We start from the raw sequence: 25,334 nt of genomic DNA, 5'->3' as shown, positions 1-25,334 counted from the left end.
AGAGAGCTTGGAGTTTGCTAGGAAGTAGAAAGCAGGGCTTTCTACTGCCAGCCTGTGCCCTGCAGAGCAGCTGAGCCCCAGGGGAAGTGCTGACATGCAGGGGGCACTGGGCTCTGTGGTAAATAAGTCTTGGAAGAGGGTCACGGTGCCTAGGGGGGTTGCTAGTTTAGTCCTCACAGTGACCCCTTGAGACAATGCTGGCTCCTGTTCAGAGGTTAATGACAGGCCCTGGTCACAGCCGAGTGGAGTCTGTTCACAACTGTTCCTTTTGCTACACTTCCTAAGCCCGGCTGGACCACCTCCAACAGCGGCCGCATGGAGTCGCTTCTGGAACTTCTGGGCCTCATCCATGCAATAAACACTGCACATCTGGCACTTTGCTAGGCCCTGAGTTTTGAATACTGTAGTCCCAGCCCTCATGGGGCTGACAGTCCACCTCCTTTTGATAAAATGGGGCTAATACCCCCTTTGTAGGTTTACTAGAAAAATCAAAGCTTTTAGCATCATGCCCTGGACCTGATAATTCTAAAATTCCTTTCATTGAGCCCAATTTTTTTCTGCCTGCTAACTTGAGTGCTACCCTCTGGGAGCCACGTTGTTCCTGTGAGACCTTCATATAGAGATGGCACAGTGGGGCCAAGCAAGATCAGCAGGCAGGGACCGTGGCAAGACCAAGCTGTGTTTAAGCCCGAACACCATCATGCCTGTCACCCAGTCAGTCTAGCTTAGCTCCTACTTGTCCCCTCACCCTCACAGACCACTGCTCCCAGGTCATCTACCCTCTGTTCTTACTGACCTTAGACATCTTGGTACACATGTGGCCATCAGGTCCAAAACGTGAAATTTTAAGAGTAACCTCTCCCCAATCCACCCCAGAAATAATGCAAGCCCCACAAAAATGCAAGTGTGCTAGTGTTCGAAGGGGCTTCACCAAGCTGGGAACATGGAGGGGCTCATTGGAAGCTGGAGCAATTTCCTGGCTGACAAGAGAGCCACGATTCCATCTCCTGTCAAATTAGTGTTAACTTACTTCAAAAGTTTGAAATACCACAGGGTAGCCGATGGGACAGAATGTGGATTTCAATGCTAACAACAAGCAGTGCAGGAGACCTGTACAACCTCAGAAGCCAACAGGAACACAGAAGCAGGAACCCTGTTTGAGAACATTTGCCCTTTAATTTGCATTTAAAATCAGTTTCTTTAAATATTTCAGTGACAAGCTCTGAATAGTGACGACAGTAGATGCTGCAGGCACTCAGTGTTGGCTCCCACCCATCCCTTCCCCCACCCCACCCCCAGGCCTTGCTTCTTCCCTCAAGATACAAATGGGCACTCTGCACTAAATAAATGGCTCCCGCGTCAAGGGTCAGCAGCCTCAGGCCTGGATGCAGTTGGACTGAAAGCGATGAAGCCCGGCAGCTTTCATGACAAGACCCGCGCATTTAACCATGCTCCAAGAATTCCAATGATTGTGCCCAGACCCAAGGGGCAGTAGCTCAGAGGTGCCATCGGTCATTTCCCCGTGTACGAGCACCTTGGGGCTGGTTTCCACCACAGCCCGTCCTCCCCCAGACCTGTCTTCTGCAGAGGAAGCGCAAAGGGCCTGCTCCCCAACGGCCATGATGTAGGGAGGAACAGACTGTCTCTTCAGCCACTTGCTTTCACCAGTGGAATTGAAAAGCTCAAGTCAATCTGAGCCGATCCACAGGAAACCTCCCTCAACTCCATCTCTACCAGGCTCGAGTCCTGGGTTGCGACCATCCCCCACTGCCATGAAACGCTAGAATCTGCTCTAAATGAGAATAATGGCTAGAATGGTTCCTAGCAACCTGGAAAGGTTGGCACAGCCACAGCTGTGTGTGACTGCCAAAATGAGTCTTCCTGGCACGAGGCTACGACGAAGAGTGTGAGGGCAGGCCTGGGTTCTGCTCCCGCCTAGTTTACAGCGTGTGACCTCAGGGGGAATCTGCCCTCCCCGCCCAACACTGCCGACACCCCTCCCAGCCAGGTCCCCTGGCTTGTGCTTCCTGGCAGAGGTAGAAGAGGCATCTTGAAGTCAATGATAGCTGAGAATGAAGGTGAGTTTAAGCAAAGCAGCACCTCTTGGCCTGTGGTCAAAACCTCCACGTTGGTGGAATCGAGTGAAGGTGCACAGCCAGGACAGAGGCTGCCCCAGCTTGGGAGGCACTGCGCCCTCCCAGGCGTCTCTGGAGAATACACTTCAAAAGATGGAAACTTAATCACATGGTCCCCAGTGGTTTTCCTATAGTATTCTGTCTGGCACAGGGAAGAAGCAAAACCATCTCTGCAGAGGGCTTACGGAAAAAAGGCAGGGATATTAATGAGCATCCACTGAGGCTCTCTCTCTCTCTCTCTCCCTCAAGCCTAAGGAAGTAAGATACTTGAGTGTAAGAGAAGCATGTAGAGAGAGAGAGAGCCTGCTAGGACCAAGAAGAGACCTGGGACTGCTGGTTACGTAGTGCCCTGCATTCCTTGCTGAGGCCAACAGCATGTGCCTGTCCGTCACCAGGATAACCCAGGACCCACGTGGGGGCAGGGAGAAGACTGGTTTTCAGTTCCTGCATGGTCGATACGTAGGGCATTTGGCTTCCTCCTAAAGGTCGAGTAGGAGAACTCTGGGATCCTCTACCGCTGCCTTGATTTTGCGGAGAAAAGTCACGGCCTCTCTGCCGTCGATCAGACGGTGGTCATAGGTCAGTGCCACGAACATCATGGGCCTCACCTCCACCTACGGAGGAGAGATTCACAGGTTCGTCTGCAGTCGCGCAGAGAAAGCCCCGCTGACGGGAGGAGGGAGAGGAGAAAGCACAGCCCACAGGACAGTTCTCAGTTCCAGAGGCTTTCCTAGTGATGTTGCTTCTGGATACTCAGAATATTTTCAAAGACTAAGCCTTACCCTTAGCACAAAGCTCTCCCACCTCTCACCCAGAAATGAAGCTTAACCAACAAAACAGAAGTCTCACAACTTCCTTTTTAAACACTGCTGGGACTGCTCTGACCTATAGGAAAAGTTTTCCCTTCAGTTCTGATTGCTGTAGTTTCTTGTTTAGGGTTATAATTAACAATTTTTTTTTTTTTAACCTGGGGTCTACAAATTCTCTGAAATTGTGTGCAAAGCTGGGTGTGCGAGCATATTCAGGGGAGAAGATCTATGATTTTCAGATTCACAAAGGAATTAGTGACCCAAAAAGGTTCTAAACACAGGAGTCCCAGAAAATGTTTTCCTACTGACATATCTTCCAGGGCCAGCTCCACACCCTCTGACTTCATTCCCTGAACTCCCAGAGAACCTCTAAGTCTTATCCCACACCTGGCAGCTCATAGACTGCTCTGCACTGTTGTCCTGTTTCCCATAGCAAGGGCCTGGTCTCCAAATGTCTCCCCACTCCCTACACCACCTAGAGAATACAGCCTGGTGACTGTCCCAGATGGAGGAACAAGCCTTCCTAGCTCAAGGGTCCTCAAACTTGAATGTGTATCAGAATCATCTGTAGTTTCTGCTTAAACTGGTCCAGAAGGGGGTCCAAAACTGGCATGTCTAGTGAGTTCCCAGATAATGCTGATCCACACACCACAATTTGAGATTCAGTGCCCTAGCTATTAATTAGGAGCTAGGAGATGGAACTTATGCCTGAAATTATAAGTGCATCTTTTCTGATTAGCACTTGGTCAGATTTCCCTCTCATTGCCTAGCCCCTAGGACGTTAGCAGTGACGGTTCTTACCTTGCCTCCAATAGCCACTGGCCTATCAAAGATGGCGTGCATGCCTAGAATGGCAGACTGCGGGGGGTTGATAATGGGTGTTCCAAAGAGGGAGCCGAAAACACCTCCATTGCTAATGGTGAAAGTACCACCATCCATATCTTCAATGGCGAGTTCATTCTTTCGGGCCTAAAAACACAGATTTCACAATTGAAACATAAAGTCAACTCAGCTTTCTTCACCTAAAGGAAGTCCAGAAGGCTCATATCTGAGATCAACAGTCCAAATTCTAGCTTCAGCATGAAAGCTGTTCAGCTGAGACGCCTATTGCTAGCGCTCCCCCAGAGGACAGAGGAAAGGAAAGGTTCGGTCCTTTCCTTTTCCCAGCAGGTTTCACTTGATGAGATCGTCAGACATGAGAGCATGCTAAAGCTCTGCCAGGTACCTGCACTTCGGCTCCTGTGGGTGACTGCCATTCTCAGGGGCTCTGCACTCCTTACACAACAAGGTGAGGCTCCCTCTCCCTGAGCACTGCTCACAGGTGAGCTCAGCCTTCCCCGGGTGCTCTTCCCTGACCTGCCCAGCCACTGATACACGTGCTGCTTTCTAGTTTACCTTCTCTCCCAGTTCACTGATGGTTTGCTCGATGTCTGCATAATTCATGGTCTCCACGTTCCTGATGACGGGAACCACCAAACCCTGATGAAAGTGAAAAGCTGTTTACAGTTGCAAATTCAATGTAGTACCCTTCACAGTTATAATTCCCTTGATTCAAGCCAGTGGTCTGCTCTTCCCAGAATATCTTAATTACTTAATGTGATTAACAGAGTCTAAAATATTTAGGCTTGACATTAAAAGAGTATGGTATGGTCAAAAATAGGTTCTTCTTTTACTAATTCTCTTCTAAAAAGACAGAATTACAGAAATGATCTGGCTCAGGGGTCTGCTTCTTCACAAAAGCAAGGTGAGAATCTCAGACCAGAGTTGCCCACCTCCTGCCCCAACATACCCGTGGGGTGGCCACCGCAACACTGATGTCAATATAATCCCTATACACCACCTCTTTGGTTGCATCGTCAATCACTATGAGAGAGAGAACACATGTTACATTGAACTCCCCAGCCTAGGCTGATGATGTAATATTTGATTAGCACACAGTAAAAATCCAGTGTTTGGTACAGTGTGGGCTGACCAACCAGCATGAAAAGCACACCATTGCAAGTGACAAACCCCTCCTACTCCCATGCCAACCAATCATAGCAGCTCTCAAGTGCCCTGGCTAGCCTGAGCATAGGGGTAGCCATTGCCTTGGCAGCCCTCAGACGGGCTCAGTACACTGGCTCATATACGAACAGCATGCACTAAGTTCTTGTTAAGACGCCCTCCCTTAGCTGAGGATGGCTAGGTTTAAACACTTCTCTAAAAAAGGCAAATTAGCAAAAGAGGTGGGGGAGGCGCTGCCCCTTCTGCTGCCCACTTTCATCAAAGGGGACAAGGTGGGAAGGAAGGGTCTTTCTAGGGGGCTCAGGAGGAAGCAGGGTGGGCTGGCTTTAATACTATAGCCTGAGAGAGCAAACAGCAGCTGAAAATTTAGGTCTAGTGCTCATGAGAAAATACAGGCTTGGGCATCTTTTCCATACAGAGTGTATATTGTATCGTTAGGTAGGAGACCCCCAGGAAAAGCATGTAAAGTGAGAAAGGCCAAGAGAACTCAGAAATGCGTAGCTGTATGGGCAGGCAGAAGGGATAGAGAAAGCCAATAATCAGGAAGCATGAGGAAAATGGAAGAAATGAAGAGGTACACATATGGGCAAAACAATGACAGCCTTTCTACCTACCTAGAGCATATCTAGGGCTTCTATTTCTAGATCTTTAGAGACCCTGGCACTGCTGAGGGTTGCAAAAGTGTCAATGTCCCCTCTCCAATCTTCCAGGGAATAGAGAAGTGTCTCAATAGGAAAGAGAACTGCTTGTTACGTCAACATTTCAATGACGTAGGTAAGTAAAACGGAAGGAAAATGAGCACTAAGTCCATGAAAGGGGCCAAGCCCAAGGCCTCCTAATGAGGCCCATCAACTAGAAATCATAGGTCACCCTGGAGCCTATGTGAGGGGTGGAAGTCAGGGCCCAAAATAACAGTGCCCTCTGGAAGACGGGTGCCAAACAGAACAGGAGCTTCCACCCTGACATGAGGAGCCTGGGGAGCTGGGCTGGCTGAGAATTTTGAAGCTATGCACTGGGAAGAGAAACCATTCTGTCCATCTAGTGGGGAGAAGGCAATTGTAATACCATTTCAGGAAGGTGCATCAAACAATCTCCAGGGAAGACAATCATGTTTTCACAGGTATGAAATAAAAAGTCTTGGTCTGTTGACGCCCATCTTTGTGCCTGTGTAATGTGGGAGCAGGTGTGTGTTCACACACACCCCCCACGACCTCTGCAATGCTGGCCACCACAGACTCACCTGCATTTACAATAGGCTGCTCCTGCAAGGCAAAGGCTGAGGCTTTCACAAACGCCGACATGAAGCCTAGTTTGAGGTTATGTTTCTTCAGGAAAGCATCTTTGTGCCGGGCCCTCATCTCCTGGATGTTACTGCAAAAACCCATTACAAAACAGACTGATCACAAACGAAGCCTTCACCTGACTTTCACACTAGTTTCTAACTCTGTGTACACGATTGGGTAAGCCTTTCCCCTCACTCTGTACCGTAAGTTCAAGTTTTGAAACAGTCTGCTAGAGGTCAACACAATAACCTTGTTCCATTACAAAATCTGGATATAAAGGAATCACGTCCAATCTGTCTTTAAGGTAGGCTGGGCTCTTTATAGGGCTTTGTCACATTCCAGAAGTCACAGATTTCAGTGGCAGAGAATATGAAGGAGAGATCACACAACATATCAACATCCTTGCCCTGAATGAGAAAGTAATTTTTAGCTGTACTAAATTCATGAGCTATCTACCCTGAAAAAGAATTTTTTTAAGCATAAACAAAGTCCACAAAATAAGTAATACTCTTTCTTTTTATTAGAATTATTTCTAAAACAACCACCAAACCTGACAACTTCCTTGTGACATTCCTGTCTCCTAATTAGTGAAGATAACCCCTCTCTCCCCAAACTCCACAGGTGTAGGGGCTTCATGTGAGCAAAAGCAGTTACGACAATATACGGAAGGGATAGCCCAGTGTTCTTTTAGGTTCATGGGAAAGCCAGCCATTCATTCTTCACCTCCTCAGAGTTAGCAGTTCCTTGTGCTTGTTCCTACAAACAGCTGCTAGCACCTACCACGTGAGAGTCAATGCTGGGCACCAAGATACAAAGAGAATAAAGACACAACTCGTGCCCTTACATCAGTCTAATGGACGTGGTTTCCTTGGTATTTAGAAAAGGGACCATGTGTGGACCCAAGCTTTTAAAGCACGAGCAACAGGGCCTTCTGAGAATCCTCCGCAACAATGTGAAAAGCCTTTGTTCCTTCAGGACTCGTTTTTCTATATACACACCACATACGTACTGCAGTTAGTAGGAAGTGGCTTTCCTCTCATTTTGCTTCAGAAACCTTAGTATTTACCGGAATACAGTGCCGTGATGGAAATCGAATTTAACTTTATCTCAAGCCCAAAAGCTCAGTTGTCCCATTCTCCCTATAATGGCCTATTTCAACATTAACATGAAAGATAAGATGATATAACTTGAACTCCCCCCTTCAGATCTTTTGCATTTGAAAAAGGAAGTGTTCCTAGGGGGACTGATTGGGTTTAAATGTTTGTTTTCCTGAGTCTAACCTTATTTAGTGCTAGGATTACCACCCTAAAGACATTACAGGTTCCCAAGACACAAGAGCTGCAGAAGAGGGAAAGCGAAGTGATAAACATCTCTGCTCTCAAACCGGCCCAAATGCTATTGTCTGGTCATTAAGTAGTTTCCATTTCAGAGCTCTGCCCTTGGAGACAGAGGCTGGGACAACAGGGGAGAAAAGAAGGTCTCAGAAAGGCTCCTTATGGGTTCACTGATCAGCACAAGACCCAAAGGGCACTCAATGGAAACCAGATTACTGACTGTAGCAAGACCCCAGGCCATGTTAAGTAACTCCTAAAGTGGCTGCTGAAAGGAGATCCAACTATTTCTCCTACCTTCCAATCAAAGCTGTTGGACCAACTGCATCTTTCAAGGCCACAAATATTTACATGCTGTGTCTTAAGAAATTGGGTAGAATTTCAAAGTCCAATCCAATTTGTGCACAATTTAGCCCTAATGCATTGAAACCTAAGCTGCAGTCTTTGCGATTCATTAGTCAAGCCCTTCCCTACATCCTATGGACAGGAGAAAAATCTTTGGCTTGAATGACATCCAGTCTTTGTAGGAAGTTTCACAACAGAATGGATGACATCTAGTGAAACAGGCCGTAGAGCCCTGCTCTGTGAACAATGCCACAGCACAATGTCAATAAACCATTCCCTTCTCTATTCTTTTTAGATCCCTTCTGGAAAACAAATTTTCCTAATCAAAAGCAGATTAACATACGAAACATGCAAGACAAAAAGCAGCACAGAAATGACCTGAAAACTTGATGACTCACCCCCTGAATTAAATGATCAACTCTTATCCCTGTTACTTAAAACATTCTGAAAAATGGATCCACGGCTCTTGACCATTCCTTCCTATCCACATCCCTCCCAGCAGACCGTTCTCACACGTCTTGTGCTTTCCTGTCTGTGACCAGTCCACATTGTTAACATCAGCAGAAATGACTTTCTCCAGTGTCACCCAGGTCAAAATCCTAGTTGTCCTATCAGGTCTATTAAAAACCTCTTCCCTCCCGGAAACCTTTCCTGACCCTACCCTCCCTAGCTCTGCCCCCACCTCAAAACCAAATGACTTCATTCTCTTCTCCACTTCACCCTCTTTGGACCCTTCTGATACTTATTTTTTAGATTTTACTTTGTGATTATCCATACCAGACAGTAAGCTCTAGGAGGGGAGGGGCTCTTCTCACTCATTTTTGTATTCCCCACAAATAGAGTACGGTATCTTATATACAGTAAGTACGCAAAAAACATGTTTTTTTTTGTTTGTTTGTTTTTTTAACATTTGTTAAATTTAACTACAGGGTGGCTGGATGGCTCAGCTAGTTAGAGTGCGAGCTCTCAACAGGGTTGCCGGTTCAATTCCCGCATGGGATGGTGGGCTGCGCCCCCTGCAATTAAAGACTGAAACCGGCAACTAGACTTGGAGCTGAGCTGCACCCTCCACAATTAGACTGAAGGACAACGAGTTGGAGCTGATGGGCCCTCGAGAAACACACTGTTCCCCGATACTCCCCAACAAAAATTAAAAAAAACAAAAACAAATTTCACTACTATATTCTCTTCCCTATAGTGCTGATACTTGTAAACATCAAAATCTTGAAGAAGGGCCGGCCCAGTGGGTCAGGTGTTTGGAGCGCTGTGCTCCTAACACCGAGGTTGCCAGTTCAATTCCCACATGGGCCAGTGAGCTGCGCCCTCTATAGCTAAGGTCGTGTACAATGGCTCTCCCTGGAGCTGTGCTGCTGTAAGCTGTCGGTGTGGGCTGCCGCGGGTTAAAGTGTGCCTCCATGCGTGGCGGGCAGCTGCCGTGAGCGGCCGATAGACGACTGGCAACCTATAATACCAGAGTGGGCCAGGGAGCTGTGCCCTACACAGTTAGACGAAGAAACAACAGCTTGGACCGGAGGGAGGGGGGTGGGGTGGAGAGGCGGAAGAAGGTGGCAAAAAAAATCTTGAATAGGTAAGTCAACAATTAATTTGCTACAGAAAATGGGTACACAGTTAAGTCCTCACTTAACATCATTTGATACGTTCTGTGACTTTAAGCCAAATGATATATAAAGAAAAATTTTACCATAGGCTAACGAGAGTTATAAACAAGACTTACGTTCCTATGGCATCTCATTAACATTATAACAAAATGATATTGAACGTAACAACATTATGCGATGACCCTCGGTACTGAACTAGCCCCTTGGCTGATATTCTGAGGTTTTTCTTTAAAAACACAACTTATTTTCCATTTCATTATCAAAGGGGGGAAAGGTGAAAGAGATGACAAGCCTCTGTCTTTTCACGCACCCAATTATGAGTTGCTTATGGAGCATAAGGAGCAGTCCCTGTGTGGTGCCCTGGCTCTGGGCTTTCTATCAAGCGGTTCTCCATCCCAAGCGCTAGGCCTCGCGGCGTAAGCCTTGTTGGTGTGGCTGCCTTGTCTCTACTTGGCAATTCAACACTAGTATCAGAGATGAAGGCTATTACCAGCCTCGTTTACTAGACATCACAAGATTCAGGTATAAAAATCTAAAAGGCTAAGTTTTTTAAGTCAGGAAGCAGGCACAGAATTAGCAGTCAACGAGAGAATGAAACCAGTGGGTCACTGTTGAAGTCAACAAGCAATACAAAGCAGTACCTCTTCCCTGTTAAGTTAGTTTTGTTCTAGAATTAGCACTAGATGGAGACTGGGGAGAGTTCAAGTACTGCACGAAAACGGGCATGGAAATAAGAAGGGCCGAGCTCTCACCTCATGTCAACCTCATTGAAAGTCGTCAGCATTGCACATGTGTTCTGGGCCTCCTTCAGACGCTGAGCAATGCGCTGTCGCATCCTGTTCATTTTCTCCTGAAAGAGAAAGTGGGACAAGTACTGACAATCGGGTCTCAGATCGAGCAGTCCCCACTTAGTCCGAGGGAGCACCCACTCGTCAGGAGGGCCTGGTCAAGGACCACAGATACCTAAGGACAACGGGAGCCCCGGGCTTCCTCTTTCCCGGGCCTTGCTCTTTTGAGCAAGCACAGGAAACACACTGTGTTTCCCCGAAAATAAGACCGGGTCTTATATTAATTTTTGCTCCAAAAAACCTATTAGGGCTTATGATCATGGGATGTTCTCCTGAAAAATCACACTAGGATTTCTTTTCCGGTTAGGTCTTATTTTCGGGGAAACAAGGTAGACCAAAACTACACCTAAAGTTTAACCAAGAATGGAGGCCCAGGAAATGGTTTGATTTAAAAAACAAAACCAACTTATAAAGAGTGTGGTATAGGGTTAGCCAGCCCAGAAATCATTACTGAATGGGCAATTTCTGGTGCTCAAGACTTGCATGAGAATAGCTACTTGTGGAATGGAAACTCACAAGCAATAAACTTTTGAGGCTATAGTATTTTTAGGCCGTACTCTCAGACAGAGAAACCCACACTCTTGACCATACTTCCTTGAGGTTTTATGTCTGCCCCTGACAGCTACTGCCACTGTGAGCCCTCAGCTAAGCATTCCGGAAGTATAGGCATACAGCTCACTAACCCAACCTCTCTGAAGTGTGTTATCGTGGTGGTGGGGGGGAGGGTGTTACTAAGCTACCATCCCTGCAAATATTGTACTCACCCAAGATATTTCAGTGGTGGCACAACATAGTGGGAAAAACCACTGGACAAGTGTTCACTCAGGTTCTAGTCCTATCATTTGACAGTTTGTGACTGAACACGTCACTTCCCAAACTCAGTTTTCCTGTCAAGGCCAAGAGAATGAGCAGCCAGCCATTCAAAGGTAGGGACCACCATATCCCCACTTCACTAATCTCGACACTGCCCCTCTGCCTCTTTCCTGGAAGTGGTCCTCAGACACTTACCCGATGTTCTGAACGTAGACCTTTGCCAACTCCTGGCTCAGCTGATGGACGAGCAGCAGTGGGTTTTACTGCAGACACTGAAAACGAAGAGAGGGGGGTACAGCTGCATCAGAAAATGAGAGAAACATTTACTGAGTATGTGCCAGACCTTTCCCACTTAATCGTCAAGATATTGAGGTATGTTAGTACCATTCCCACTTCACAAATGAACAATCTGCTCATAGGAGTTAAGTAACTAGCCAAAAGTCACACAGCTATAAACAGAAAGCTGGGATGCAAACCCAGGCATTCTGATACAAAGTCTAGAGTCTTTCTACAAAGCAGACCACACAGCTTGTTCAGAGCTACGATTAGTCTCAGACTTTGCCCTGTGAGGGAACATGACATTACATGAGACATTCTTCTCCCACATAAAGAAATCTGGGAGGTGGAGACTTACCCGGTTTGCTAACAGGAGGTTGTGAGGGCGAGGGCACTGGTGGCATCTGAGTGGGTATAGATGCTGCAGGGGGAGGAGGAACTGCTGTAGGTTCTGCTTTTGGGGCTGCGGCAGCAGGGGCTTCGGCTGGTTTGGCCTTTGCAGGAGCAGCTGGAGAACAAGAAAGATAGATGCCACTGGCACTGTCTGGAACGGAAAGCAACCATATCACAGCTACTACGCAGAATTTAGCAGCAAAAGCTCTGTCTCCAATCAATTAACAAATGCTAGATGCAAGGCACCATGAGACACACCGTGATAAAGGCACTATTATTCTAGTTCCCAGGGCTCCCAGATGTTTTACATCAGATAACTTCCTGTTTCACAAATATCTACTGATCATAAAATTCAGCAAGTACTTTCAAAGTACCTACTAAGCTCATGGGAATATAAACTTCCAAGCAAAGAAACCCAGACAATTTAAGATGTTCAAGCACATATGTAAAAATAAGACATTTCTAGTTATGTTACTACTGATAAGTCTCATCTTCTATTTTAACATCTTATGTGGAAAAATATTAAATTCTCCACCCCACTTATGTGGAGTCTTAACTATTAAAAAAAATAAAAGTTTAAATAATCAAGGGTTCATTTAGACTTAAGAGTTCAAAACATTTCATCTAGGATAACTCATAAACCAATGAGGTGGTCAAATAATAAACTCACAACTTTAAATTAGATGTTTGATTTTACCCATCTGGACATTATATCTGGTTTTATATTTAAATTTGAGGAACATTTTTTTAAGGAATAAACGATCAGAAGATGGACTTCTTCAACTGAAGAATCAATCTTATTCCCTAGCCTTCTACTGCACATTCTTTCCATACTAGGCTTCCATGTTGCCTTGACCAATCACAATAATGCAATCTACCATTGCTCTGATTCCCCATTTCCCCAAAATAAGACCAAGCTGGACCATCAGCTCTAATGCATCTTTTGGAGCAAAAATTAACATACGACCCAGTATTATATTATATTATACTATACTATATTATATTTATTACATTGTAAGAGCCGGTCTTATGTTATATTAAAATAAGACCGGGTCTTACATTAATTTTTGCTCCAAAAGACACATTAGAGCTGATGGTCTGGCGAGGTCTTATTTTCGGGGAAACACAGTAAATATTTTAACAATGAGAAAGAAATCAACTTTAGATTGACTCTGGGTGGTGAACACACAATGTGATTTATAGATGATGTAATACAGAATTGTACACCTGAAATCTATGTAACTTTACTAACAATTCTCACCCCAATAAACTTTAATTTAAAAAATAAATAAAATGAAAAATAAAGAAATCAACTTTAGTAGTTACAATAGCATTTAACTAAGAATCAAAAAAAGTTATTTTCTTTTCTAATCTCTAATATTGACTGTAAGGCCCAGGACAAAGTCATTTCCTTATTTCTTCCCAAGAGAAATGCAACCCCCCCACCCCAAAATGTTATCAGTGAACAGATATGAAAAAACGACACCAAATTCTCCATAACAGATACCATGAAATATTGCTGCTTCTCACTTTAGAACAATGCTCTCAGCCCTGGCTGTGTATCAAAATCACTTGCAGAGCATTAAAAAGAAAGACTATGATAGATAACCTATATCCAGTATCAGAATAATATTGGATCCAGTATAACCTATATCAGAAGCCCTGGGCCATGGAGTCTAAGCATTTGTATTACTTTGAAAGCCCCCATGTGATTCTAATGCTATAGTTGGAGAGAAAAAAAAAATCACTCTTTAGAATCTTTTTCATTTCTGTATCTTTAAGAAAAGGTCCAGCATAAGAAACATGCATGGAAAGAATAGAATATTACCAGGTTTAACACTTTTTTCTAAAGCTTGACATTTAAAGTTCACACTGTATAACTATCACCCCTCTTATTCTTTCAACTCAGGGCAGCTGGAATGCCAAACTGTCTTTGAGGTACCAAGGAATTAGTACATTATGCTCAGCCCCCATCCCAAGGCGGAACACCGAAGACCTTGACAACCAGGAGAACTTCTTTACCGCCAGTTTTCCTGAGTGTGAAAAGAGGAGTGCCTCCTTCTACTTTTCCGCCATCGGGTACCAAAAGAGCTTCAATCACGCCATTTGCTGGTGATGGAACCTGCACGGATGTCTGGAAAAGGAAAACAGATGGAGAAAGAGTCCAAATTTTTACTCAGCATTATAAAATAAATCACATAGAATCTCAAATATGAGTTACAAGAGCTGCAACATAGACATACAAGACAGGGTAAGAGTAATGACAAGTCAAGTCAATGCTATTGTGAAGATTCACCATTTCTGTCCTTTCTCAAAAACATTCAAGAAATATTCAGTTAATGTGTTTCTAGGTGATTCATGAAAAACTAGAAACAGCTCATGCACGCGCATACACACACAAACACACACACACAGCTACAAAACTACTACTAAAAGATACAGTACATACACCTAGAACAGTCTAAAATCAAACATTTGAAGCTTTTTTCTTTTTAATGAGCTATTCCAACATTTTTATAACTGAGGTTAGAGGCCAGTTAAAAATTATCTTTAAACAACAGTTAAGTCCCTGCTTCTTTCATTAGGTTAAGAAACCAAGGGGACACCACGAAAAATTGGCACTAATATAGGACAAGCCTACCTTATCGGTTTCAATCTCACAAACCACTTCATCTTCTGCAACTGTATCTCCCACAGCTGAAAAGACAGTCAAAGGCTACCTATTAGGGGGGGCCTCCAGTAGCCACAAAATTCCTTTCAGCAGGTGTTATAAGACCCCTTTCCTACAGGGCCAGGAGAAAGTAACACCGCATGTAAAGAAAAGGGTGGAGCCACAGATTCCACTGATTATCATGGAAGTGGTAGCAGTAGATGGGACTTTTAGAAAGTATTTAAATTTAAGTGAAAGGGCACTAAACCTTACCTTTCTCCCACCTGACATCCCCCTCTGTGACAGATTCTGCAAATGCTGGGGTTTTGACTGTAATCACATCATCCTCTAGGAAAAGAGCAAAAAAGAAAATCACACCTAGTCCAGATTTTTCCTTTAATTAAACTCAGTCAATTGTTGATCTTCCCACTGAAACTCCATTCCCAAGAAGGCAGGCAGCTGAAGGTAGGTACTTACTGCACACAGCCGTAGTTCTGAAGAAGCGAATGTTGAAGACACTACTGTTGTTAATGCTACAAAAGAAACATAAAAGCAAACTCCATCAGCAGGTGAACCACTCACATTTTAGTCTAGATAAGGCACCATGGATCACCTTCCCTTTACATCAGTGATTCTTAACCAGGGGTGCCCACCAGTGTCACCGGCGGGACTTGCCAAAGCACACATGTCCAGACCGCACCCCCAGAGATTCTGAGTCAGCAGGTCTAGAGCAGAGCATGGATGACTTGGGTGCCCTAAGTAGTGAGCTCCTTGTGAGTCCAGGACCCAATTCTGTAATGACATGCCAGCTGTCACCAAACAGACTTCCCTTTGGTTTAACTAAATCCGAGTAAGATAAATGGCATACCCCTAGGGTACATGACATTGTGCCACACATAAAATTTCTGTCTGTAGGATTACAGATTTAGATCAGGTAAGGCAACAAGATTAGACAGTTAACTAGGAAGTAAAAGGATTATGTGCCAAAAGAAAAACCCATCAAAAAACTCATGGTGGGCCGGTCGGGTGGCTCAGGTGGTTGGAGCACAGGGCTCCAAATGCTGAGGTCGCCGGTTCAATTCCCACATGGGCCAGTGAGCTGCGCCCTCTACGGTTAAGACTGTAAACAACAGCTCTCCCTGGAGCTGGGCTGCCGTGAACAGCCAGAGCTCAGCCGGAGCTCGGTGTGAGCTGCTGTGGGTTGCCGCAGGCTGCTATGCTACCACGGGTTGCCGAGTGCTGCGGCGGGCTACCATGCGCCGCCACGAGTGGCCCACGGCCAGTGTGAGTGGCCTGCGACCAGTATAAGCAGCCGGCAGCCACCCAGGGCTGCGGTGAGCTGCTATGACCAGCCGACCAGCAACTGACTGCCTCCCCTGCGGGGGAGTGCAAGGCTCATAATACCAGCATGGGCCAGGGATCTGTGTCCTACACAACTTGATTGAGAAACAATGGCTTGAACTGGAGTGTGGGAGGGAGGAGGAAAGAAGGGGAAAAAAAGAATTAAAAAAAAAAACAAAAAAAACTCATGGTATAGTCTGTTCTCTTGCGAGGAGGCAGTACATTAATATATTACAGACTCATTCAAGAGGAACCTCAAAAGATGAAGGTGTTTTCTGATATGGCACTAACTTTAATGTAACCTGGAATGTTATCACCTATGCAGGAAACCATCAACAGTGGTCTCTGGAGAGTGGAGACATAGATATATATGGTATCTATGGTTACCTGTTACATACAGACACATGTTGGGAGAGTGACTGCACTGAAGGGGACTTTCCCTTTCCACACTTCAGGACTGAATAGTCTACACCAAGCACCTTTATAATAGGAAAGTAAAACATTTAAATTGCCTTTTGATATTTTTACTTCTATAATTTCAAAATAACTGTAAGGTCTATGCAGAATCAAGGAAAAAAATGTATGTTATAAAAAAATACAGAACACGAAGTTTTCTGTGTCAGGTTATAACTATGTACATAAGTACATGCTTAAGAGAAAGAACCAACAGGTAATGTGCACACGCAGAGACTGCTCAGCAAGTCCAAGAACCTGGTGCCCTGGCTATCTCTGGGAAGAGGAACGTGGCACTGCAGGACAAGGATAAAAATCTTCTGAACCATGTAAATGCATACATAACCTATTAAAGAAAAACATAACACCAAAAAGAGTTTTACAGTAAAAGATTTTTTTAAATAGAGTAGGTACATTATTCACAGAAAAAAGACAACACACAATGCAGAAAGTTTATTAGATTAGGGTGCTAGCCTAACCTAATGTGTAATCTCACTCCTCAAAGTTCAGGGTTTTTAAAAAATAATTTGCTTTCAAATAGTTATTTGTTTTAAATATTTATTGCAATCTCTATTTATTGCATAGAGATTTGTGGTTGCTCCAATTTTCATTGAAATTGTAGATAAATAGCATATTTTAAACCTCTAATTTTTTCAATTATAAAAGTATTAGATGTTCACTGTGGAATATTTGGAAATAGCAAAAAGAACATTTATAATGGGATTACACCAGACAGTAGAAAATGGAATCACTTTATAACCTGCTTTTTCTCACTTATAGTGTGAACATGTTAACATGACATAACTTGACCAATCCCTGTTGTTTGGCCATTTTGAGAGAAATTTGGGTTTACCAGCACTTCTGCAGTATGGATTCCTAGAAATGGAATTGCTAGATCAAAAGGTACACACAGTTCAAAGAGTTATGAATGCCAAATTGCCCTCCAAAAATAACATAGGAATTCATACTTCTAGAACTAAGTGCATCATTTTCTTAAAAAATAAAAATAAAAAAATCCCATTGTGATGCACAGTAAAAAAGGAGCTAATCTGCTGACCCTTCATTTTGAAGATTTTCCCTGCAGAGAAAGAAGCTTGATAGATATTTAATAGGTAACTAGAGAGCATCCTCTTACCACCACCTTGAAAATACTTGGAAGGCAAAGTACCATTAAGCAACATTCATAAGCAGAAGTTAATCTGAAACACACATGGATGGCCTTTCTCCAAACTTTGCCTTGTGCAATAATAGCATTCCCTCCAAACTAGTCAAAGTTCCAGATTCAACTGACTAGTCTTTTGCTCTTATTGTTTCTAAAATGAATAACTATATTACACCCAGAGGATGCTCTCAATCTCCACAATAAATGTAACCTCCAGCCCTTCAGCTGCACTTGTATCCAATCAGAATATTTAGGAGTACCCTTCTATATCTATTTCCACAAAAAGAGGGTTCCAACTTCACTTTCTAGATAATCTAAACGCTTGAGGACAGGCACATTCCTGGTTAAGTTCTGGACCTGAAGCTCAAGGTACATCACACGTCATAAATTAACATCAAGGTTAGGTCTAGGGACCCAACATAACCACCTAGATTTCTAGACTTGGAAGCCAGTAAAGAAAATGTACACATTTAGAACTGGTATCTTAAATAACCCATGGCCACATGTCTGTACTCCCCAGTGATACTTACACAATCTTCCTGCTGTCAGGGTAACCTTGTCCCTGACAAAAGGAGACCCCTGCAAGAAACAAAACAACTCTTAACCAACAACTCTTAGATCTTATACAGGATACCTGCTGGGAATGGAAAAGATGTCTGTTCACCTCCTGACTCTGAGACACAGCAAGTCAACTATAAGCAACAATATAATCTTTATCACACACACAGTCCTGCTTCTCAAACTTTTCTACCAAAGTAACTGTAATGGCAGAGAGCAACAGCTATGTGGGGTTGAGAGTATGTGCTTGAGGAGGAAAGGGAAGAATTGTAAGGGCATAGCCCAAAGAAGTTTTATAATCTTATTCAGTTTGAAATTCATAAACTTTCATTATCCCTATATGTTTTCATAACAAAATGTCTCTACTCCCCAAGTCTTCAAATACAATTGAAGCTTGAGAAAGATAGGTGACTTATCCTGTAACTACACAGAGCATAATCTGAGCAGCAGTGGGAATGTTTGGTTTGGGTTTTTGTTGCCCTGGTTACTTAATGCATTAAGCTGGAAGTCTTATTGCGTGAACCCAGGGTCTCCAGCTTGTCCTAGGACTGAGCAAATCATTATTCCTCCTTTCAGTTTAGTGAGGTCTTCTAAACTGGTCACACTCAACAGGTGGGAGCCCCTTTCTGCCCCACCATCCTTATCACCAATAACTGCACTTCCCCAATTGACAACTAATTACTACAGCTGCCTCACCTGAATATGTTCTTTCATATACCTTATATTTTCATATCTATTAACAACTTTCTGAACCATGGGCTCAGGAGACACCACATGCGAGACAGCCCTTTCTTGTGCCCGCCTCCCCACAAACATCCCCAGGGTTTCAGAGTCAAGTAAGTCACCTCTATGTCCAGCAGCCAATGACTGCAGTACAAATCCCTAGTATGTCATGTCTTTGAGCTAGAACCAGCAGCCCATGCTGATTTTTAGAACTCTGAGTCCAATTCAGAGTTCATCCTACAGCAAGTTTCATTTGTACAGTCCTTTAGGATTTATAAAAAGCTTAATGACCTCATTTTGATTTGCATGTCTCACCACTTCCTGAAGTGGAACGACCATCTGCCATTATTCCCATTTCATGTATAAGTAGAGTTTCCAGGGGTTAAGTTACTAGCCCAACGTGAAGCCCTGAGCCTCGATGCAAACCCCAAATACAAGGTTCTTTCCATTGTCCTGACAATCTATAAAATGGAGAAAATGTTTACTGACATTTTTTGGTTAAAAACTTATTTACGGGGCGGCCAGTTAACTCAGTTGGTTAGAGTGAGGTGCTCTTAACAACAAGGTTGTCGGTTCAATCGCCACTTGGGCCACTGCGAGTTGCGCCCTCCACAACTAGATTGGGTTCTGGAAAACCACACTAAAATAAACAAAAGTTTTAAAATAAAATTTATTTACTATTGAGAGTCCACTGTCAGCTAAGGTACACCACCACCTATGTGCTCGGTGCCTATGTTCTCGTGACTCTTAGGATAAAGTCCAAAAACTTGACACATTCCTGTATTGTCCATACTTCCCTATCTTTCCATCCAGACAGCCTTCCTTTCCATTTCTATGACCAGTGAAGTACCTTCCCGCCTGAAAACCTTTGCATAAGCCATTCATTTTGCCTGGAATATCCTTCTCTTGGCCAACTCCTATGTATTCTTCACGAGTTGGCTTAAATGTCAATTCTCTGGGGAAGCCTTTACTGACATTCCACGTTACTCTTTACCCTCCCAAGCTGGGCTACATCATCCCACCCTCTCATTACAGTCTTTCATAGTAATTACAAAGGAATTATGTCTTTATATGTGCAAAAATGTATATTTGCGGTCGCTCCAGCTAGCACATAAGATCCTGGAGGGTAGAGACCATCTGTATTCCTGTCGTCCAGCACAGTGCCTGGCATGTAGTAAGAACTCAAACGATCTGTTGAGTACATGAGTAAATGATAACATGGTGGGTTATGAGCTCAGACTGTGGAGTTAGGGAGTCCCGGCTTGACCAATAGTTGGCTGAGTGACCTTGGTCAAGGCGCTCTTAGCCTTGGGTTCTGCATTTATAAAATGGAGAGCATACTTCTTGTACTGTTTCTTGATGGTTAACTGAAAAATGCACAGAAACTACTCAGAACACTGCCTGGCACACGGAGGGCCCACAGTAAGATGGACTCATTCAACAAATATTTATTCCAGGCATAGAAAAAATTAAGTCGGGATTAAAATCTCAGTTCCTTCCAGTAGGCTCTAAACCCCCTTCTGCCTCATGGCACTCTCAACCAAAATGCTTTGGCCAAGTCCCCCTTTTTCCCAGTTCCAAAACACTGCCAAGGTCTTTCTTTCCTTGGCAACTTTGTACCCGCTATTCCCTTTCCTTCTCGTGCTCTTCAATGGGCTGGCTCCTGTCACATCTCCCGGGTCACCGCTTTAATGTCACCTACTCACGAGAACTCTTCTGTCCGCCTTCATCTGTTTCCTTCTCAGCATTTCACAAAAACTTGTGATGGTTCACTTGCTCAGCTGTTTACACTTCGTCTTTCCCGCTAGTCTGTGAGGCCCAGGGAGGCAGGAACTGTGTCCCCGAGTGCCTGGCCCAGTGCTCTCTGCCCCCACCGTAGCACCTTAGTGACCCTGTGCTAAGCGAATCAATGACAGCTGCTAGGACGAGACGGCTCTCCTGTTTCACTACTACCCGTCTGAACACAGGGAGAAACACAGGCACCCCACTCTCCTTCCACGTCGCTCTGCCCAGGAGAGCATTTTAGGTAACAGCGAGGGCAGGACTTACCAGGCAGGGAACGTCTCCCTAGAGGGCAGTTCCCCTGTTGAGAAAGAAGACATTATCGACGTCACCCAAGATGAAAGGAGGGAAGAAACAGACTTTTCTCTTAAGTACAGACTCAAAGCTGCCCAGGTGCTGGCGGCAGGTGAATCGCAAGACTCCAGAAGATAAACGAAACAGCCGGGGCTCTCCGTCTCCGTCGGGACACGGGGCCTGCCGCACATCTCAACTTCCCAACGGGACTGACCCCGCTGACTTGAACAGAAGAGAAGGGACAGGCCCTCCTATCCCGTCGGGGGCCTCCGCGACGCCTCCCCCCAAACTCTGAGTGTCGCGTCGGGGCGGGCGCGGCTGTGGGCGGCTCCTCACACTCGGCGCGGAGGGTGCGGTGCAGCAGGGACGGGCGCCGGCGGCCTCGGGAAGCCGAGGGGCCCCCGGGCTCCGCAACACTAACGCCAGGGCAACAGCGGCCCTGGGCCACCCAGCCCGCGGCCTCCGCGTCCCGGTGCCCTTGGTGCCCGGCCTGGCGCGCGCGCCGCGCCCCTGCCCCCAGGCTGCCCGTCTGCCCCCCCGGCGGGTTTCTCACCCGCCCCGACCAGGGCCCGGCCGAACCGTACCTTCTGAAAGGCGGAGAGCGAGCGGCTGAATGCCCGGGACACGCAACGCGACCGGGACAGCATCGCGGCAGCGGCGGCGACGGCGGAGCTGAGGGCGGGCGGACACCGGATATAGGGCCCGGCAACAACCGGAAGTGGGGCGGGCCGCGGCACCCGGCGCGCGGGGAGGGGTGTTCGGAGCGAACCACTGGCAGGTGGGGGAAGACGACGGGCAGCGCGGAGCAGCCTCTGCCTCAGCCCAGCGTTCCGCGCGGGTGAACGCACAGCTGCTGGGTGATCTCGGAGCCCGCGGCCCTGCCTGCCCGCCTGGCTCGGTCCTCCCGCAGTTGCTTACGACTGTGGGGCGACGAGGATTCCCCCCTCCTCCCCGGTTCCCGCCCTCTCCGACTTTTCCGCGGAGCTGGCTCTGAGCTGGGTGCCCTTCTCTCCTGGGATCTCGGGGCACCAAGCCATTCCTCCTCTGCACTACAGGAAAAGAGCGGAAAGCGGGCACGGACTTCGAACTCGGCCCTTGGCAGACAGGCCTGCCCGATCTTACACGCGTGTGGCCTTGGGCAGGTGACATTGCCTCCTGAGACTCAGGTCCCTCAAATGCAAAAAAAAAAAAAAAAAAAAAAAAGCAGTAGTCACTTCCCTGCCTTCCTAACCCCCGGACACAGGACAAAACCCTCAAGCAACCGCCAAAGGGCTCTCATTGATTGCCCTTTACCAAGAAGATCGTCAAGCAGCCTTAACCTCCTAATTTCCCCTGTCCCTGCTCAGACTCTCTCCCGCTGGGCTAGTTGTTCTCTACACTTCCCGTCCATTTGGGAAGCTATTCGTTTGTCACTCTGTCCCTAGAATATAAAGTCTGAGATTAGGGACCTTGTCTGTTTTGTGGACGGATGCATGCCCAGCACTTCAAACAAAGACTTGGCATAGGTTAGGCGGGCAAAGAATATTTGTGGACTGAATTTGGGTCTCTCAACTTTGGGCAGACCTTTCTGCCGTTATCTTCAAAGTGAAATCCCATAGCACCCCCTTCACCTCTTTAGTTTCCTGTCCCCTTAAGCCCCCAGGCCCCTGAGCGGAAAAGGTTTTCTATTAGCTTCTAGCTGCATCAAGAATGAATGCTTAACTGAATGAATGGGCGAGATACTTGGTTCCTGCAGGTTTCTTGGTTTCCTTAGGTGAGTCATCCTGCCTGGTCCTCGGACCATTATTTCCAGTGCCTTCACTCACCCAAACTCTGAAAGCACTTCCCCTGGAATTCTGGAAGGATGGGCAGAAGTGCTAACGAGAAATAGAACCTCCTTGCCCTGCTGCTGCCCCTAATCAAGTCCTCAGTATCCTTTCCCTGGATTATTTTAAATTTCCTAATCCATCCTGAGTCTCCACTCACTTTCTCTAACGGATCCTCCACACCTGTGTCAAAGATCCTCCTGAAATGCAAATCTAATCACGCCACTCCTCTGCTTCAAGTCCACTGCTCCGCCCTTATTGGTAGGATAAAGTCTAAACTCCTCAGTTTGACCTGGCACCTGATCGCCTGGCATCTGGGTAGTTGTGATCCTGCCCCCTCCCCCATTCTCACGGGTGCTGAGCTTTTAGTCCTACCACCCTGCAGGCCATAGCCCCAGGGTGCTTCTCACTTCTGACCTTGGTGTGAGTTGTTCCCAACTCTTATTTACCTGAGGGCTCCTAAGCATGCTCTAAGACTCTTTTGATTCCCTTCTTAATCCCCTCGGGCAGAGTTAACAGAACTTTTGGGTGCTTCCAAAGCATTGTGTCTGTATCTCTATATTGTATTGCAATGTCGTGTCTGTCTCTTCTACTGGGCGGAGCAGCAGAGAGAAAGATGACTCCCTATCGGCATATCTTGTTTTATTGCACTTCACTTTACGGACATTGCGTTTTTGACAAATTGAAGGCAAGAACCTCTACCAGCAAAAAGATTATAACGAGCTTAATTATAATTAATTAAGCTAGTTAAAGATTATAACTAGCTTAATGGCAATACTCGTGTTTTTTTGTAGTGGTCTGGAACCAAACCCGCAATATCTCCAAGGTATTCCTATGTTTTCCTGGATCCTCTGCACAGAACACATTGCCTGGTATTATGCAGATACTCAATAAATACAAGTGGAGTGACTAAATACTGCCATGTTTGTCACACTGCAGGATACAGAGTTCAAGAACAGTGATCAGGAGTTAAGACAATCCCTTGCAGGGGCTGCTGTTAATGTCTCTTAGATAGCTACTCGATTTTTTCAGTTTTATACCATTAATTTTTGAGATTCTTATCCAAGGTTTAGAAGCTGAAGCCTTCTAAATGGATGATGTGGCAAAGCATTTTTACTGCAGTTTCAGTGATCATCTAGGTTAATCTTACAGTCAGACACCCCCGCCCCCGCTACCACCACCACCACACACATGCGTGCACAGTAGCATGAAAAGTCCCTCTCAAAGGATAAAGGTTGAACTGATTTCCTTGAGATTCGCATGTGAGCTTCCATGGAGTCCAAGGTGCAACCCAATAAGCTTGCACCCTCTTCTGTATTTAGAGCCTCCTAGGACATAGCATTATTTATTGGGACAGGAGTTTATGAATATACATTGTGGCAGGGGTCAAAGGAGAATTTTAAAAATTTTATTGTAAAATATATATTCAAAAGCATATGCACATATGTGTAAAGAAAAATACTAAAAGGAATACCCACTCTCACCACTCAGCTTAAGGAATGGAAGAGCCCTCTGTGGCCCTCCTTGCTGATCTTCCCAAAGTTAACCACTGCTCTGCTGAATTATATATTAATCATCCCCTCACTTTCATTGTAGCTTTAATACACGTGTCCTAAACTATATTCGGTTTGGCCTATTTTTTAAATTGAGGAAAAGATGTATTTATTTTCAAAGTATATAAGAAAAAGTTTTGTTTCTAAAAAAGATAAATAGCTCAGTTAATGAAAAACACCAGAGTGGGCAGCTCACCTTAGATAAGACACACAGCATCTTTTCCCTCACCTGAAATCCCCCAATATTGGTATGGGTGGTCTAAACCAGAACATCCTTGCCCTGCTGCTGCCCCTAATTAAGTCCTCAGCATTCTTCACCTCGATTATTTTGTTTCCTAATCCACCCTGAGCCTCCACTTTCTCTAATCGATCCTCCACACCTGTGTCAAAAATCCCTCACATCCTTTCTTGTATATTTTTGTAGATTATTAACAGATGGTAGATGGGGCTATAGCCTATCCTTCCATCCCTGGGCTCCTTAAAATAGAGACTATACCCTACATCCACTTTGTATTATTACTCATGATACATACTCATAGATTCCATGTATTAACATCTGTCTATCTCTCCATTCCGTTGTAATTAAAAACAATGGGTGGGTGGGACTCGTGGCCGGTTAGCTCAGTTGGTTAGAGCGTGGTACTAATAACACCAAGGTTGCCTGTTCGATCACCACATGGGCCACTGGGAGCTGCGCCCTCCTTAAAAAAAAAATAATAATAATAATAACGGGTGGGTGAATGCTCAATGAAAATCTAGACATTGTTTGCCTATTTTTAAACATAATATAAGAGGAATCACAGTGTTGGTATCATTTTGTGACCTTCTTCTTTCATTCAACATTATATTTTGAGGATTTACCCATGTTGAGTTAAGCTGTAGTTCATTGATTTTCATTGTTGTATTTCACAATATTCACTCCACTTCCCAAACTGAAGGAGAAAAAGATGGCAAAATTCAAGTGATGTTTGGGCATAGATGATTTGGCCAGCGAGTTTTCCCCAGCTCTGCCAGATATGGGGGCTTTTGGTCTAGCAAACAGTCCCCCATCCCTAACAGTGTTTAGACCTCCGCTGGAGGGAGAAGCCACATAGCCTCTCCTTCCTGCAGAGCTGAGACGCCATATTTTGGTGGTAAGCTGGTTTCAGTATCCTCAG

General features: G+C 45.3%; 1 protein-coding gene across 2 annotated transcripts; it reads right to left on the bottom strand.

Moving 5' to 3' along the window:
- Positions 1-1,063: 1,063 nt before the first annotated feature.
- Positions 1,064-21,872, bottom strand: DLST (dihydrolipoamide S-succinyltransferase). 2 transcript variants are annotated; one of them, XR_013993461.1, is made up of 16 exons: positions 21,404-21,520; positions 20,793-20,826; positions 17,993-18,041; positions 14,984-15,039; positions 14,780-14,854; positions 14,498-14,553; positions 13,879-13,990; positions 11,822-11,971; positions 11,383-11,459; positions 10,279-10,376; positions 6,189-6,319; positions 4,734-4,807; positions 4,340-4,423; positions 3,746-3,913; positions 2,439-2,749; positions 1,153-2,352 (listed from the first exon to the last, which is right to left on the bottom strand). XR_013993461.1 is itself a non-coding variant. In XM_081050164.1 (15 exons), exons 1-15 carry the CDS (start codon positions 21,464-21,466, stop codon positions 2,615-2,617), a joined length of 1,362 nt encoding a protein of 453 aa, XP_080906290.1. In that variant the 5' UTR covers positions 21,467-21,872; the 3' UTR covers positions 1,064-2,614. The 2 variants fall into 2 exon arrangements, 1 of the variants encoding a protein (XP_080906290.1); XM_081050164.1 differs by having other exon boundaries at positions 1,064-2,749; positions 21,404-21,872.
- Between the last annotated feature and the right edge of the window lie 3,462 nt (positions 21,873-25,334).

Source organism: Rhinolophus hipposideros (assembly GCF_964194185.1).
Source record: "Rhinolophus hipposideros genome assembly, chromosome: 5".
Lineage (NCBI taxonomy): Eukaryota > Metazoa > Chordata > Mammalia > Chiroptera > Rhinolophidae > Rhinolophus > Rhinolophus hipposideros.
The sequence above is the reverse complement of the archived record's forward strand: the minus strand, read 5'-3'. Positions and strand labels throughout refer to the sequence as shown.

Coding starts and splice junctions, on each gene's coding strand:
- DLST (XM_081050164.1), bottom strand. CDS start 21,466: ATGCTGTCCCGGTCGCGTTGCGTGTCCCGGGCATTCAGCCGCTCGCTC. Junction 18,042..20,792: donor AGGGAGACGTTCCCTGCCTG/GTAAGTCCTGCC, acceptor TGTTTCTTGCAG/GGGTCTCCTTTTGTCAGGGA. Junction 3,914..4,339: donor TCAGTGAACTGGGAGAGAAG/GTAAACTAGAAA, acceptor CTGTGTTTTTAG/GCCCGAAAGAATGAACTCGC.